The following is an 18,812-nucleotide window of genomic DNA, read 5'->3' as shown; positions in this document are numbered from 1 at the left end:
ATTCCATATACAAATTGAAATAAAAAAAAAACTGCTATGGTACTCGATCTGGCGGTTTACAAATTTATAGCATGTTTGCTGAGCTAAGCTCTCATGGAAAATATATCAGATGTGGAATTTGTTTAAAAAAAAAATAAAAAGTGTAGTTCAGTGGCAAAGTGTTAGATGATAGTCATATAAACAAGTGATTGCTGAAATGGTTTAGCACTAAATAACCGAACGTAATGTGTGTGATGACCATAGAGAAAGAAATAATAAGTACAGGTAATACAATAAAAAGCATTGAATAAATATTCGTTGCATACCGCGTGCCGAAACCTCATTCATATAAGGATTAAACAGTCAATGACTTGCTAGTAAGAGAAATCAATTTCAAATTCTACTCAGTGTGCATAATGAGATCCTTTCATCTATACATACAATCACAAGGAAAGGTTTACACAAAGAATCAAGTTACTGTTAAATCCTTTCTATGCTACAAGGCTTGTTGCTAAATGGGGTGGGGGTCATTAACTCCCCTGGGGGGGGGGGGGGGGCACCGGTCGATCGCAGGTTAGCTACTATTTTTATACAATAAAAAGGACTATTGACAATATTATGTTTAATCGGAGTTAGGAATACAGCAAAGACGAACATGTACTACCATGCATACCATAGAGACTCCTATTGGTCACTACTGATATTTATTTTAAAGTTAAAATCAGTAATTTTGAAGATATTACATGTATATGAGCAATTATATAGTTATAAAATATACATTGCACATATTTTGGAATCGATTTCAATGTTTCAAAAAACATTCTATGTATCTACAATAAGCAATGGAACATACGAAAATCATATCATATTAAGATTATAAAACTATGAAAGGATTTATTTTCCCTTAGTGTGTACCAATGTGCTGTTGAATCAACCAGACCACAGGCGTGCTGACCAGATAAGCAATACCAAAACTGTTAAAATGCAAAGAAAAAACAGAATACGGTCAAGTAGCCTGCCAACTTCTCTCCAGTCTTGCGTGACCTTGATCCTAGATTCATCTGACGACATCTTCTCTGCTATAGCCCTGAGGGACTCAGACACGTCTCTCGTGACCTCATTTTCGGAGATGGTGCGTAGTTCTGGCTCGTGGTGGTGAGTCTCGTGTGTTTCCTCCAGCAGGAAACCTCCTCCCCTTCCGCTTGAGTATCCTTTGGAATCCCTGTACTGGCCCAGACAGAGAACCGTTCTCAGGCATGAATCGGTCAATGCAAGCTAAATGAATGGAAAGATGAACAATCAGAGTCTTTAAAATAAATTGACGTTGAACAACATGAACAACCACTTCCGATGTGCTCTAAGAATACACGTAACCTTACTGGTCGATTTATGATCGCCAGAATGTCCACGCTGAGCAACCAACCCATTTTTAGGCGGAAGCGCCTATTGCAATTGCTTTCATGACCTTCTACGTCATAGGTCAAATTCTTGCCCTTTTTCATGGTAAACTATCGGAAGTTATTTAAACTAAGGGCACACAACTCTATAACACCCCCCCCCCCCCACTGTTCGACCCCCGTTTAAACATCGTTTCTGATAATAGAACTGTGGTATGTCTCTAAATTTTTACTTCATCGTTTTTAATTATCCATTGAAAATGCCTATAGCAAAGATAGCAAGTGGTAGATTAACGTTTTTGATAGTACATGAACGAACGATAACTCTTGCGATGGTATGCGACATAAACAAGGGATAAGCTCGGAGTCTCATGCATGTAGATGAAATTCCGAGGGAAAAAATAGTTCAATTTGAAATTGCGTGTTTATGAGTACAGAAGAAAAAATTGATAGGGTAACAGGTAATGAATGCTTTAAAAAAAAACAAGGGTGTGTATAAATCTCTTTAAAAAAGATTATTAGAATGATACAATGCATATAAATTATTTGTAAACATACCAACGTTTCGCGTAGTAATCTCAGACAATACTGCATAACGTTATGCAGTGTAAAATTTTTGTCAACAAACCCACGTTGAGAACAACTGGTGACTGTCCATCTTCGACATACGTAAGGTAAGTTTGGTAATTAATGTGTTATTTCTCATTGTATAAACGTTTGCCTCATCATTTTAGATTTTCATGTTACAATAATCTTGATCGAGGAGCTGGTACATTCTTAATCCGAAATTCCTCTGACTCTAATCCCCGCTTGTATATTGTGACGTGCGGCTTAGACATGTCACAATATATAAGCGGGGGTTAGAATAAAAGAAATCTCAGATAAGTACATAAATTTTATGAAAGAATTTATATTGTTTGTGTTAGGCATTCATTCTGAAATGTCGGTCTTTTGTTATAAATACTGTACAAGGCGAGGCCTACAGGATATCTTTAAAGATTAAAATTTAGCACAATGGAATCGCATATAAAGGAAGATAACATTTCCTTTTTTTAAACCTTTAATATTTTGTGACATCTTTGCAGATCTATATGTTCACATGGTGATTTTATAATATGTTACGAACTGCACTGTATGATATAGGGTTCATTCATTTTGCTTACAAAAAATTACAATATTCAGCTTGGTTTAAAAATGACTCATGAATAATGCAAATGAATTTTCTCAAAAAAATATCTCAAATATAGCTTTTAAGTATCATAAAGGTTGATATAACAAATATTCCAGATAGGCTATTGCAAAGATATTAAATTGAACATTTAAAAAAAATTAATATGATTTATCCTTTTACCTACTGTATTTACTTGTATCTCAGAATTACCTTATCATGACTCTATAATGAAAGTGACTAGTAAAATTTCCTATGGAAATTTCTCTACATCTTAATTTATATGATAATTTTTATGACTGCATTTTTTGTTTTTAGATTTTAAATTTTCAATTCATGAGAACTTGGATTATATACCGGTATATCTTTGATCTACCATGTTCATGATTAATTGCAATTCCAAAAAGACTCATTTATATACCTGACAATGATTATAGATAATAGCCTAACATAAATCTATTTGTTCTATATGTATATGTTCTTTCAGATGAATGTCAAGAAACTGATTAACATTAACTGACAAGAGGAGACAATGAGAGCTCAACATTATTCTTCATATCTGGTGAAGGGGAGAGTTGCTAAATTTGGGTGCACAACTAAGAAAAAGACAGATGCTATAAAAATGTGGTGTTGGCTTCCCAGTTCAGCACTTTTAAAGAGGGACAAACATTGCACATTTGCAACTTCTAAATGGAAGCAGGGCATCTGAAATATGCTGGAATCCTCATCTTAATGGCCTTAACGCCATTTTCAAGGTTAGTAAATACAACTAAATTTAAATACGATATTCCCCGTGGTTTTCTTGTTTATGTATGAACTAATTATACCCATGCTCGGAAGGAGAGGGGGTATATTGTTTTACCCTTGTGTGTCTGTTTGTCTATAACACAAATTTTGTCAAAATTATCTCAGCATTAATCGCAGATGCTTGAAATTTTAACTCAGTCTTTGTTAAGGCATGCCATTCAGTAGGATTGATTTTTCAAAATATTTGATGTCAACTTCCCATTACATGTAATGTTAACTATGCTTTTTTGTATACACATCAGAGCAGGGGTATCACTAGTGAGCATTGACTCACAGATATCTTGTTGTCATATCTTTAATAATATAGTAAATATTCTTGTACTAAATGCAATTCAAAACTGAAGAATTTTGGAGAAAAAAATTAAACTTTCATTTACAGTTCAATCACTATATTTTCCATTATTGTATGTAATATACCAAAATAACCTTACAATTATTGATAATTCATATCGTGTGATATTCTTGTATATCTCATCCTTTATTTGCAAGATACATGTATACTTTTGAAAATAAATTATGTAATGTAAAACACATATAAATTCAAAATATTTTATAGATTAATTTTTTTTTAAATCCATGTTTTCTTTATTGGAGGTCAAGTATATTGTAATGAAATATTGCTTGATAACATATCCATTATTCATTTTTCATCAACACATTTTAGAATATCAAGACAGTGGTCATTGGTATAATGGATGCAAGACAACACTAGTGAATTGAAATTGTTGTTACTACAAATGACACACTCCAGGATTACACGCTTTCCAAAAAAACCATTACGGCATGCAACCATAAAGGGATGCTTTGAAAGTCTATGTTCTGTAATGGTGGAAGTTCTCTTGAAGATTCCATTAGTATTAAAATAAAAACTTAAAAGGTAAAAGTTCAAATGTCTTCAATACTAGAGACCTGTGATTTGACAGTACAACATGGAGCAATTGTAAAGGACACATAATTTGTACATTATTGAATATCAATATATAGTTATCCATAAATTACTGGGCTTTTACATTGTATTGTAATTCTCAACATTTGCATATTTGATCTTTGTAAAATATGTTTGGTATACAGTACAGTAAGAAAATACATTCTTTCTAAGTTTTAAACATTTGTCAACAAAATATATGAACTGCAATCTGAGGATCAATAAGAGGTCTGCAATTCTCCACATATAAAATGACTTTAAAAACATCCTGTTACTGTTAAACTTGAGAATATATTAAGAAAACATCAAAATCTCTTTATCGAATACCTTTTTTACAACACATTGTCCGGATATTTTGTGTATTATTCTATGAAGCTGATTTCTTAATGGCTATTGCTTCTCAGGTAAGCAAAGTGACACACATACTACTTGATTCTGTAAAATACTGTAATCAAGTGATGTACAAATGTCATTTCTGCATTTTTTGTGAAACATTATTGTAAAGAATAAAATACTACAGTTTCAGAAGTTCAGTTTACTAAATTCTAATACTATAATATTCTTTCATCATTTTGATGTCAAAATGAACATTTTTAATAAAAATGGCATAATAAATGAAAATGTATTCTTGAATTTCAGCTTGCATATAAGTATCAACTGTTATACGAATGTACTTCACAAAATAAATGTTTTGATGTTTAAATTGCTCTTCTCATTTAATCTTTATTTAAGGCATGGCCCAGACTAATCTGGTGCAGTAACAGAGTATTTCCACATTTACTACATGTATATACCTTAATTGACATATTAAAATAGTGTTTCATGTTATCAAACTAATTCTGATTGACAACATTGACAACTTGCAATCATGCTTCCGCCTATCAGTACTTTCAGTACTTTGATTACCTTCTAAAGATGCATTCTTCAGTATTCGTTCCTGTGTGTTTGAAAACTACTGTACACTTAAGCAACAATTTTGAACATAAAATGTTATCAAAAAAGTGTTTGTTTTCATTGATGCCTTTAATCCTTCCAAAATGTCCTCTTTGTTTCACTCTTTTACGCATTCTTATTCACTGTTTTAAAATGGTTTGAACAGCTCGTAAAAAGCTTCCGGTTTCGCTATAAACGGCGATTGTAGTCGATTAATGTACTTTTGTAAGTCTTATCTGAATCTCAATCATGCGTAATATCAAACAATCAATATTTTTAACATAATAATCATGTAAACAAAGCAGTAGAAATTTCAATATTTCATAATTATAGATTTTCTGTGAGACACAAACGTTGGCAAAGAAAGGTTCTGACCATCCCATTTTGTATGCAAGAAATGTAAAAGAATTTCAATCATAGGTTACACAGGTTTTTTTCTTGTTTTGAAATTGCTTAACGTCCCAAGATTTCTTCTCGCGCAAAGCTGGTTTTAACCTTAAAATCATTGTTCTGTGCTGAAAGTCTTTGACCATTACAGCTACATATCCTTATACTAAGACTTATATGAATGATTACTTAGAGTCCTTTACTGTAGCAAACAGTTTTTTTACACGACTGACTAGTACCACATCTTTAATGTAGATACTGTTACGGATTGTTAGCATGTAACTGAACTAAGTCGCTGCGTCTGATTAGTTAGAGATCTTTACTCTTAAATCGGTAGCTACGTATTGGACTGGTCGTCAAAAGATCTTTAGTGCGGTAGCGGTGTCATATGAGTTACAGATTTATATGAAAGCCACGGTGATTAGTTAGTTAATGATATTTATGATAGCTACCGTTTATGACTATTTATATAAAAATTCTCCTATGGAAACCACTGCTAATAAGTAAACTGATATTTGAATTATTGATGCTACTAGGAATATTACTTTTAGAAATTAATTTGTCTCCTCGTAGAGCTGGAGACCACCAATTAATTATCCAATAAATGGAAGTCATCAATTCTAGATATCTTATGTTTACTCTTACTGCCAAGACTGGAATCTTTTATATACCGTTCTTACTGCGACTGTTCAAAAAGAGATCTTTACTGACCAATTAAGACTGCTATATATTTACATCCACCGAGTATGATTTCCTATATTTCTTACGTAAACTTTATTTAATTCATAGCTATATTGTTAAGAAACTAACCGGACTGATAACTACACGCACACTATCGATTGGTCAAACCCTACAGCGACTGAAACTAACAGAAAATTGACAAGACTGAAATCTACACGCCCCGTTTATCAATTGGTCAAAACCTACAGCGACCTCAGAAAAATCACGGACTGCACGAAATATTCATGATGATGTCAGACTCAAAGTCTCACAGGGGACGATTTGACTGTTCCTTTTAGCTAATGTACTGGTGTACATTAAAAATAATTAGTTAATCTTACTTAATTTTATTATCAATTTATAAATTCATTAAAAGAAAGATTTAAGTATAAACAACAAAATGCCTGTTTTAGCATTAATTTCAATGTAACCATAAATAAAGATGTAAAAACGGGCTTGGTCCCGTGCGCTGGTTATGTATTTTTCTGCAATGTCGTCACCTTCATATCGTGCATGAATCACCAAAGAAAGCATCATTTTTGATTGTTTAAATGTCTCGGGACTGATTTCTAGCGAGCGACCACAGGTTATTTTTAACATAAGCAAATTCTAATCAAATACATGTACATGTATATACACATGCTAAACTTACTCGTTGTAACCATGCTGGCACGTGGTTTCTCCTGTCACCACAACTTATCGAGACGATAAATATGGACAACAGCAGACTCGTGGACGTCAATATAAGAGTAATCAGATGGAAGATGGCTGAAATAATATGACAATGTTTGAATTATTTGATTGAGAATCAAAGAGATTCTGAATTCGAATATCAAACGTGCTGAAACTCCTTAAAGGACTAGCTCCATTATGCGAGAATGTCTGAATATTGCCTTTCAGTTACGATCGTATCATTTCCTCATTTTAAGCTTATATCATCACATAAGTGTAGATTTGGTTACGTAAGCCAGTACCTACCTATATTTGGAACTGTTTTGTGGTCGAACGAGTTTGTTTCGGCAAAAGTCAAAATGATTATTGATTCAAAAATCATGAGCGCAAGACCTTAAAAAAAGTTGTAAAGTCTTTAATTATGCAGAGGGTCTATGGCTTTGATAACATTCAATGCATTCATTAATGTGGATACATGTGTATCCTCTTTACTGAAAATTGTGAGGTCGTTTAACATTGAATTTGGTTGATTATCATGTATAAGCCTAATTGGAAGCCACAATCAATAGATAACTGAGATCTTTTTTGTCTCTTCATGGTTCAAAGATTGTCTTTAATAAATACACTCCAGCCGAAAAACTTATCGTACATGTATTTAATCATAATAATTACAAATAAAAAATATATAAAAATGATTTTTATCTTGTGAATAATTACCATATGTTATTTTCTGAGATGAATGTGAAGGTATGGCGAAAAGAAATGGAACAAGAAAGCATGCAACCACCGACGGCCACGTCACAACATAACGGTAGAAGTTAGTGTTCCTGCTCATCTGCAGGCTGACTTCAAAAAAAGAATATTTTTCCGGACAACAATCAAACTTCTTTGAGGAAAGAGTTGCCGTTCCTTCCAACAATTCCCACTGTAAATCGGACAGACTCTCTCTTGGTATTTTCATCTGATCCGTCGTATTCAGATAGTGGCCGAAGAGTCCTAGGTCTATTTCCAGAGCATTGTGGGTCCATGGAGTAAATTTGATGATACACTTCTGGGTGTCATATGGGAACAGTGTAAGGTCCATAGCGCAGTAAGTGGGGACGGTTTTGTACGGAACGTAAACCACTGTTCCGTCGTAAGAAATGAAAGGCAAAGCTTCCGAGGTCAAAGATAGTCCAGGGGCTCTGAGGTAAACAAAAAAGTAAACAAGGTAATACACGTACAGTGTTGTGGGACAAAACAATTGGCTGGAAGCGTTTTATTCTATACAAAAGGTTGATAGCACAGCTTTATAGACAAACAAATCAGAACCCCGTCCGAATCCGGAAGAAGATGGGTTTTTGTTCTATTTAATAATTTTTTTTTTCAATACTTTTTTCTAACTTATTTTTTTTCTCATATTCAAACAATTTTAAGAGGAGTTCAGGTTATAAAAAGTTAAACCCTCTACGCGGAAAAAATATTGGATCTGCGTCCATGTCGTAGAAACCTTTTGACAAATATTTAAGTAGCATACATGATAATTATAAGAACGCGAGTTTGCAGTAGATCAATTTTTGTTTTTGTTTTTTTTTTTTTTTTTTAGATAAAAATACAGCTCGCGTTGTTTTCAGTGCACAACATCCTATTATTACCGTCTTCTTTGGAAGACGGTATAAAGAGTTGAAATAATTTACAGTCTCCGGGTTGTGCACTTCCTCTCCTTTGTGATTGGTAGAAAATACATGTGAAAATTTAGATTTATTTCATTGGTTGAAATAGTGTTCGGCACAAGGGAGGTAATTTTCTGATGATCTTTTTTACGTACGACTTAACAAATTTCGTAGATTTCAAATCTTAAAAAGTGAGAAAACGAAAGCAATACAAATTGCTATGAATGAAATTCAGTCTTTGATTTTCAGGTCCAGCTAGTTGAAAGCAATATTCTATAATATCTATTGAAACTGCTTTTCTTTTATTATTTTAATTTAAATACAAAAATGTAAAAAAAAAAAAAATTGATGCGGTATGGCTAATCGGTAAAGTTGTTTGCACCTTAGATATGTAAAACTACATGTAATATTTGTTAAACAAAATGCTGAATGCAGCGATATATGATTATATCAAAATAATACGAGTCTACGACCCTTCTTAAGACCTCTGTTACCCTACTATAGTAGATATCAATTAAGAAGCTCGGACCGTACGCATTTCTCAATTTTAGACACGCAGGCTTTAAAGACACATGTATAATGACATAACATGTTCCACACGCCATAATATGTAGAGGAAGGTGACATTTATATAAAAATGAATTAAATTGTCTTTGATAACTAACTGCTGTTTCGGGTTCGCTCTTAAGACGGTAAGCTTTTTTTAAAAGCTAAACTTGTAGTCATTATACTCACTGGTTTGCAACTTCTATGTCTGGCCGCCATATACTGCTCTCCTTTAAGCGAATGGATTTTACACCCCCGTAATGAGATGTATTCCACGCCAAACGCGGGTCTTTCCAAGTCTTGAAATAGAAAAAAAATTGCAATTGGGTTGATCTTGCATGAGCATTACTTTACAAATAAGGTTAAGTATACTGTATATTTTAAAATTTGAGCCTAATTTTAAATGATTATCTAGATGTACCTGAATAAGCATGAATGTTGTTGTCATTGTTTCTTTTGTAGCATCCTTTAAAAAATGAACAAGGCATACATTATTACATCATATTTTAATATTACTTAAAAGTTAAAATGTCTGAATTTTGCATTGTTTTGCTCACATTACTATGCTAAACAACATTTATACATGTAAAAATATATAATGTTACTATGAAATTCGACTTCAGGGTGTTCTGCAAGGTCAGTTAATTATTCAAAATAAATAAATACGTACTACATATATATAAGATAAATCAAAGTAACTTTTTGATTGTGATAACGTAAATTAGTAATTTATATGTAAGATATTTTGATTTACGAGGAATTCTCTTCCCATACATGTATCTTATTGTTGTCAAATTACACTAGGTCGCAAACTGTTTACGTGTGTCAATTGAACATTTCCGATGAAAATGGCGTGAGAAAAAAATAGAACATTTTGGCCTGACCTTGGACTTTTGGTAGGATATGATTATCTTTTCCTTGCATCAAAACAGGTTAGATATGCACTGGATTTGAGTGAATTACATGTATGCATAGATTGTGCAGTCTTAGCTCAGAAGCCAGAGAAATCTTGTTGATTTCACACAACTACCCAAAGTCCAAGCTATTGTTAAAATGGTTCTAAATGACTGTAAATCTGTTATAGGAAATATACATTTCAAAAGATTATATATTTACAAACAGTATCGATTGTGAAGAAACAAGGATCTCCAGACACTGCGCTCTCACAAGCTACATGTTGTAGGTGTGATCTTTATGTGTACATAGAGTGGAAAACAATGTGTGTTAATATTTTTCGGATTTATTTACTTGAGAGCATCTTAAATTCTCAAAATGTCTTATTTTCATGTAAGAAATAAGATATGCAGAGTCATAGATATATCCTTTAAAAATATATACTTTTTGTGTTAAGAATACATGTAATTTGTTTATGCGTCACCATGTCGCATCAAGTAGCGTTATATAATACAACATATAGGTTATACAGGGCTTTGTTGATCAGTTGGACGTTTTATAGCTACAGTAACAGCACCCACCAGTTCGTCTATTCTCATCAAGTCAAGCATCAGCTGTACGTGGACCGGTTTATCGAGTTCAGTCGCGGGCCTCACTGTCGACGAGTAGTTTGTCATCAGGGCATTTTGTAGCCGATGTTCGGATTCAAATATATCTGCATAAGAGCCAGTTGCATTTTCCTGAGTATGAATCGCATGATCAGTTGCACATTTATATTAAACAAATTAATTAGACGAATAGAAGGATAAATGAAAGGATAAATAAAATTGACAGATCTATACTTGCTTGCGTTGCAGGAAAAAATGAATAAATAGTAGATGGTCTCAATGGGGCAGAAAAATAAAATGTTTATGTATGTAACACCAATACAGTGGCGTCGGAAGCAAATTGAAAGTGTGTGTGTGTGGTGTGTGTGTGTGGGGGGGGGGGGGGGGGGGGGGGGGGGCTAGACTAATCATTAGAAATGTAGTGTAGTGTACCTATAACTGCATTTTTCGATTTCAATTCCTCACATTTTACCAAAAATGTGGGGGCAGGGGCGGCAGCTTCCTGATACTTCAATTTTTTATATGCCATTTTAATAAAAATTATGTTTTCTGCGAGAAAAAACGGGGGGGGGGGGGGGCTGGCCCCTCCATGATGCTATGTGCCTGATGGTTAAGTCTAACTTTGAAAAAAAGTGGGGGACTAAGCCCCCCCCCCTCCCCCCAGGCCCCCGGTTCCGACGCCTATGCAATATATTGCTTTAATATATATTTTCCTTAGAGAAGAAGGCGTGCAAAGCCTTGAAGAATATGCCTGTCAACTTATTCATAGAGCATAGTTATACAAAGTGATGTTAAATAAATCAGCGACCGACGCACGTTTTTCGTCGGGGTAGGGGTTGTTTACCATTAATTGCGCACTTAACAAAATAAAATGTATAAACTTTTATGTAAATTTGTAAACAGTAGCTAAACATCTTGGTATTATAAATTAGCGACACCTAATTCGTCTAACGCAAAAAATTACTTCTAATCGTGTAGATGCATTGATCAGATCGGCATACCCCGGCCAGGTTCTCCGAAAGCCCGTACTTTCGGAATTCATCCATGGGCATTCCAAGTTATTCAATATCGGACCATCAAATGTTTGAATTAAGTTATTGATTCTCTTCTTACCTTCTTTCAATGGATTAACCACAACAAAGAAAATCGTGAATAAAGCAGCCGCTTTCCCGTTGATGTGCATGGTGTGGATGGCTTCTTTATACACGGATTCGTACTTATTGTGCTGTTAATTCCAAGGCTGAATTAATGGAGCGTTAATGTTAATGCTTCGTCGGAAATTTGATATCAGACTCCACGCCTCTCGGTGACTTGCTGACAATAAATACTAGTATACAGACAGTAACTCCGTGATCCCGATATCATTGTAACAAGCACAAAAATTGCATTTTTTTTGGCTACATGCATCCAACCTTAAACTTTCTAAACGCCATGCATCCAACCTTAAACTTTCTAAACGCCATACATTTTATAGAAACCTTCTCCTTCTTTCCAGCTACATGTGTCGATATAATTTCACCTTGACGATGCAGTGATATTTACCCTTGACACGACATACAAAACTAGACTGGGACAGGCATGTGGACGAATTACCCAGTCACTTCTGTCTGTTCATATGTAATCGTTTATTTAAACTGTGTCTCTCTGTAATATGCAGTGTGAACATTTGCCTAAGTTTTCCAAAACATTATGAAGATGATTTATGATGCAATCCCTGAATTCAGATTGTATTCCTTTTTAAATAATGATTTCTTTTCGCTACCTTCTATTTGCTATCCAGCGTAAACAATTCTTGCATCCTTACAATTCATACTGCGATCATTCCATTTAAATGTCAATATTGAAATGCACAAACAAAATTACAGGTATTTGCTATTTTCAATAAGAATTTAATCTCAACCACCGATAACTGATGGGAGTGAGATCCCAACTAAACCTCAATACAATTTCCCTTTAAATATTTTAATACAGTATATTTTTATGCAAAATAATAAATAAATGATTTCCTCCACATTCTAATCACACCATAAAATATCAAACACTGTAAATATTTTGAACAATCATTTTTTTTATTAAAACAAGTTGATTATCAATAATGCTACAAAACTAAATGAAACAAATAATACATCTCTTACGTAACTGAAGTTTCATGGAAACCACTTTCTATGGCATACAGACAACACTGATAATTACAAAACAGCTAATACCATAACAATATTAATGTGCGTCACACAACATTAATATTGGTACTAAATTCACAGGATATCCTATTTTATAAAAGTATGTGATTTGTACATGCAAAAGATTCAGCAGTTCATTCATAATTTTGCTCACATCCTGCTTCAAATTTGAATTTTTCATGCCCTGCAACACTTCAAGCACTTTTGAGGGCATCTACAGTTAAGTACACAATGGCATGTTTTCTTGACTGTATGAGATATGGAGAATGAATAAAAACTATCACAGTAATGTTTTCCCTCTGGTTACACCCAGCACTGTTGGTATCAGGAGACTTCATTTGTCATCAGTAAGGACTGTAATGCTTTGGCATATCCTAAAATCAGAAAGGAAAATTGAAATGTCTATTAACTTTTTCTTTTTTGTAAATATTATGATTATTGGATTTTCTGATGTACATTAGTTATACATGTATATAATGATTTTATGATATAAATGAAAACTTTTTCATAGCCATATAATATGTTCTTTATTTAAGTTAATGCAGACATCAATATTGTATGGGAGAATTTACAAACAATCTTGCATATTTTGCTTAGATTGTCAAATAAACCTACACCTGTAATATATACTTTTAGAGGAAACATACATGTAATACATGCAGCTTTAAAACTTGAACACCTTTATGATTTGCTCAGTTATATGTATAGTTTTAGTCTAACAGTTTTTATCTAATAATGTAGAAAACACAGTTTTTATTAGAGAATAAGCAACAGTTAACACACCTTTAACAGAAAATAGATATCTCTTAAGAGAACTAAGCTTTCACACAAATTGACAAAATTTTAAAATGATTTCTGTAGAAGAGAGTTTTAGGATGTAAGCCTACTGAGCCTACCCACCTTTAGAGTTTCATTAGAAGACAAAGTTGCATGTATAAGTTGACTAAGCCTACACACCTTTAGGATTTCTGTAGAAGACACAGTTATTAGCACAGGTGTCAGGATTTGTGTCCCAGAGAGTCATTCCGCAGCAGCAAAGGGGAGGCAACTCTACTCCACGCTTATCCATCTTCTCCTTCAACTGTTGCTTTAGAGCCTCAACAAACCTATATAATGAAAAAAAATTATTACCGTAACTGCATCCTTGGTTAATCTGTATGCATAAAACAATCACAAAAAAATGTATTTACTGTAAATGCTGGGTATTCAGGTCTGTTAATGGAGACATATTTGACAAGTTAAATATTAATGAGTTTATATATGAAATCACAAAATCATACAAATAATAAGGGACTTTTTATGATATTTGAAAAGTGAAATTGAAAAGCTCTTCAAAACTAAATATAATACATGTATTTAACTTCTGAAAGAAATGATTGGGAAAAGATCCATGTGCAGTTTTATTTTTTTGTTTCAATGTATGTTCATCCTAATATCATTAAAGAATTGATAAAAATTAACCCTGATCAGTCTTCAAAATAACATATCTACAAGAGTAGATTGTAATATTTTGAAAGCAAAAACAGACATCTTATATACATTGTAAATTTATATATAATTCGATGATCCCACCTTTCCATTTCTTTGACTTTTCTGATTCGCTCTTCATTTTCCCTGAGGACCTGTACTACATGCCGATGTTCTTCAATCTCCCTTTGAAGCGCCTCAAACGAGGTTTCTCCAGTGAGTGGGTCTCGAGGCTCCACAGACCTCAGGGACATTTCCTCCTCATTTCTTCTCTGTTCTTCTTTTTCAATCTTTAATCTTAAAATGAAAAGGTTGCTTTTTTATAATAGAGTATCAATATACATGTATATATTTTAATTTTTTTTAGCAAATATACATGTATCAACAAGTAAATCACAACTGCTCTGTCTGCATGTGTCTTACTTCTGTATGCGTTTGCTGTGCTCTTTGCGTCGAATATTTTCTTTCACTTGTTCCCGCTCTATGTCCATGAACAGTCGTCGGTATGTTGCCTGTTGTATTTTCTGCTGCTTCTTCTGTTCCTCCTTATGAACTCCTGCATAAATGTCAGGGACAGGTTTCTTTCTGTGACCCTGACTTCCTAGAGAGGCATGGGCTGGAAATATGAAAGGCTTATGAACAAATAACTTCAAATCCTTTATTTTGTGTATTATTAGCATAATGATCAACTGAAAACAATGTCTTTCAGAGAAAGAGAGAGAGAGAGAGAACATCAGTCTCATTATCTTGAGTATACATCTCAGAGAAAAAGACACACACACAGACATACAGTGAAAGAAAGAGAGGGGTAGTATTTGAAAGGTCCTCTGTCTATCTTACCACTTTTACATCGAGGTTTTCCTGGTTTTATTTCGTGATATGTGGGTTGTAGGTTGAACTGAACCACTTTGTCCACAGGATCCAGACTCTCATTTTCTTTGTCTTGGCTTTCATCTTCAAAGTCTGTTTGATATTTTTCAAAAACATTTCTTTTAAATCAAATGATTAAAAAAACCAAAACGACAGAAAAAAAACTTTGATTCAATAGGCATGATAGGGTTACATGAAAAACATCATACTTTATAACCCAAAAACTTGTTTCTGTTCTAAGAATTAGTTTTTTCAAAATACAATTCTGAACTATAATCAATGCCTGTTCATGTACAGGCGTAAAGAAGAAGAAACTTGAATAACAATTAAAAGAAAAAAAATTACCTTCATCCTCATCCTGGACTTTTTTTTCAGCTGAGGATCTCACCGGAAGCTGTAAATTAAAATTTGATAAAAAATAAAAAAATCTATATCAATAATTTCAAACAAATTCTTCACTATGGTATTCTAATCTTTTGAAGTACCAACCAGTGTATTGTTTGAAAATAAATATTTACATTTTACCTTCTCTTTCAATATTTTATATCCATTGAATACAATGGAAAATCTTTTATCAATGATAATACAGATTAAATTTCCAGCTTACATCTCTGGACACAGAGACTTTCCACACACCCCCTGGCAGTCCGTCTGAGATCAGGTCGTCTGTAAGAATCTGTTTGGATACCAACTTGTTCCTGGCTTGTCGCGTAACTTTGTGTACCTGGTGGCAGCGTAGAAAGCATGTGATTAGCATAGTAGATTAAGCAGATATTTCATTACATATTCTACAGTAAGAAATAAAATCATAAGGTTTTTTCTATGAGTTTTTCCTTATTTGTTTTTCAGATTGTTTTTATATTCCTAGAGTTTACACAGAACCTATGTCAGCTACTGTGTAAACCAAAAAAAATCTCCTTAAACAAAAAGACTTGCACAAATATTTCTTTTAAAGACTAAAATAACTACAATAACATGTATAAAAAGAGAAAGCAAACATCCAGTAAGCTTGTACAATAAAAAAACTATGATATTAACAGTAGAAAACAAGATGAGTGTATACACAAAACTCTGTACTAAAACAATTCTGAATTTACTGCATCAGAGTGATGTTATAACTCATCTTTGCTTCTGTAAATAATACCTCCTCAGTGTGGTCTATGAAGGCCTGCTCCTGGATACTGTCACTGTTCCTTAGATTGCCGTCTATAGTGTAAACAAAATCAAATCTGTAAAAGCTTGTACATGTACATGTATCTTTCATAGAGTTTACATCTTTTGAAAAGGGGATATTGTATGCGAGATGAACATTTTGTAAAAGACAAAGTTACTTTTAAAAAAAATGCCATCAAAATAATAGCAACAATAACAGTTCAACATTTATATACTGTGGATTCGTAAGATTTTGCAGTGGCTCAGTTTTCTTTGAATTAGTGGGTATCTCATCCACGAATTAACATTGTCAATTAACATTGTCAACGAATAAATAAATTAGGGTTTTAAAATCATATTTTCTTTTGTAGACCAGTATAAGAGAATACACAAAATTATGTCCCCACAAACTCCTAAATTTTAAGCAATCCACAAAAATTGGCCCCAACAAATTTTAATGAATCCACAGTATTAATTCCAACATCATAACAAAAATTTAACATAACAAATATTTCTTTTAATGAATACACTGTAGTTTATAGTTTTCAGAACATTCAGTTGTCTTTAACTTGGAATGATAAAATACACCTATCCTATTGAAAAAAAAAATCCTTTCTTTAAAAGATGATTGTATTAATTTCTAGTTTTAAGGTATATTATAATGATTTACCATTTCACTAAAGTGTAAATGTTCCATTTTAAAAATATATTATACATGTATATATTTGGCTTACCATATGAACTAGGGGGACGTGTGTGCTTAATCTCATGAGACCCATGTTTCCTGATTAAACAGCTATCCTTTCTTGGTACAACATTTTCATTGAAGGCACTTTGTTGCATAACACTTTGCTCGTGTTCAAACTGGATATGATAATAATGGTTGATATAAATATGTTTAATAAGTACCATATTTATATGGATATCTACAGTTTGTTTTTTTGTTTTTTAGATTAAGAACTAAATATAAGCATACATCAACCATATAAAACAACAAAATCATTTATCTCCCTAAAACAATATATAATATATTTATATTATTCACACTAAATATATTTCATGATTTGCATATATATAACTGAAAATTGATGATTATGCCTTTCCACCATGGTTGATGATTTTACACAGATTGTGGACATCTTGAAGTTTAGAAAAAACTACTCACAGCATTATAGGACTTTTCCAACTCCTTCTGCTTGCGTGCTTTTTCCATTAACCGAACTCTATTTTTGACATCCTCTCGAAACTTTTTCAGCTTGGCCTCTTTCTCAGCTTGCGCTTGTCTTATTCTTGCTTGTTCTTGTTCAGCAGCCACCTGAAAACATTCACCAATAGTTTGCAAAAGATAAATACATGCAACATTTTTTGCAAGCAAAACTTGTTTAAACTTAGTCAAAAGTAGTATTTTTGTTGCGTCTTATACATAAATGTATTATACATAAATGTACATTGTAGGATCAAAATCAATTATCTTTTTTTTCCAATGGTATAGCTTAGCCTTTGTCATACAAGAAGCTGCTTTTCAATAACGACAAAAACCCTTATACACTCGAAATTTGGGAACAAAGTTTTAATTGGTTGTATCAAAACTTAAAAACAAAAAACAAGTATATGTAATGATTTATATACTCATGAATGTATTATTGTTTTCTTGAATTTGCTTTTTGTGTAACTTAGATGTTGAGCATGAACCAACATGCTCAACAGCGACATAGTGTGGGCTTTTAGATTTAAAAACGTACCACGCCTTCAGATGGAATTGAACAAGCTGGTTGAACCCATGCTCCAACTGCACGAACCTCTACATTTCTGTTTCCCATAACATCTGTGCTAATAACGGGTTTTGTTATTTTTCTCAACCCCACTGCATTTGTTTTGGCCGCCATCTTTAATCAACAACTCGGAGCATCTCGGGATTTACACAGACCAAAATGTCCTAAACGGACATTTTCGGAATATCGGTTGAAGATAGATATATAACATGTATTTGCAACAAATTGATAAAATAGACGATTCCTGTGGAAAGACCGATGCAAGCTTCTTTTTTTTAAAAAAATATATCATTTCTTTATCTTTTCAAAAAATATAATGTTGTTTACAGTGGCGTCGGAAGTAAATTGAAAGTGGGGGTGGGGCTAGAAGACAAAAAATAATTCCCAAAATCATGAAAATCGCTACCCGTGTGAGGAGGGGGGGGGGGGGGGGTAGTTCCAAAAAAAATTCTTACCTACCAAATCCCCCCCCCCCTATCATGATATTGATATTCCTAATCCGTTGGGGTGGGTAGGTATACCTATGACTCCAACTATTCCCATCTTTTCAAGGTTCTTTAGGAACAATTATCTTTGCTGCGAGAAAAAGTGTGGGGCTGAACCCTCTATGATGCTATGTGCCTAATGGTAAGGTCTCACTTTTGCAAAAAAGTGTGTGGGGGGGGGGGTGGTGTTAAGCCCCC

At 33.3% G+C, this 18,812-nt stretch overlaps 1 protein-coding gene across 1 annotated transcript; it reads right to left on the bottom strand.

Moving 5' to 3' along the window:
• Nucleotides 1-586: 586 nt before the first annotated feature.
• LOC128180367 (uncharacterized) lies at nt 587-18,263 on the bottom strand. Its single transcript, XM_052848425.1, has 17 exons — nt 18,100-18,263; nt 17,523-17,672; nt 17,092-17,221; nt 16,350-16,411; nt 15,813-15,929; nt 15,551-15,599; nt 15,176-15,298; nt 14,759-14,951; nt 14,441-14,632; nt 13,826-13,974; nt 11,802-11,885; nt 10,658-10,795; nt 9,410-9,485; nt 7,706-8,172; nt 7,295-7,381; nt 6,969-7,084; nt 587-1,254 (listed from the first exon to the last, which is right to left on the bottom strand). Exons 1-17 carry the CDS (start codon nt 18,241-18,243, stop codon nt 910-912), a joined length of 2,622 nt encoding a protein of 873 aa, XP_052704385.1. The 5' UTR covers nt 18,244-18,263; the 3' UTR covers nt 587-909.
• Nucleotides 18,264-18,812: the final 549 nt, after the last annotated feature.

This window comes from Crassostrea angulata, chromosome 4 (genome assembly GCF_025612915.1).
Source record: "Crassostrea angulata isolate pt1a10 chromosome 4, ASM2561291v2, whole genome shotgun sequence".
NCBI lineage: Eukaryota > Metazoa > Mollusca > Bivalvia > Ostreida > Ostreidae > Magallana > Magallana angulata.
Note: the sequence above shows the minus strand (reverse complement) of the source record. Positions and strands in the feature narration are given on the sequence as shown.

Bases quoted from the DNA above. Each gene is read 5' to 3' on its own strand.
- LOC128180367 (XM_052848425.1), bottom strand. From the start codon at position 18,243: ATGGCGGCCAAAACAAATGCAGTGGGGTTGAGAAAAATAACAAAACCC. The intron at 14,633-14,758 runs GTAAGACACATG...TTTCATTTTAAG, and splicing joins CACAGCAAACGCATACAGAA to ATTAAAGATTGAAAAAGAAG. The intron at 9,486-10,657 runs GTGCTGTTACTG...TTCTATTTCAAG, and splicing joins GAGAATAGACGAACTGGTGG to ACTTGGAAAGACCCGCGTTT.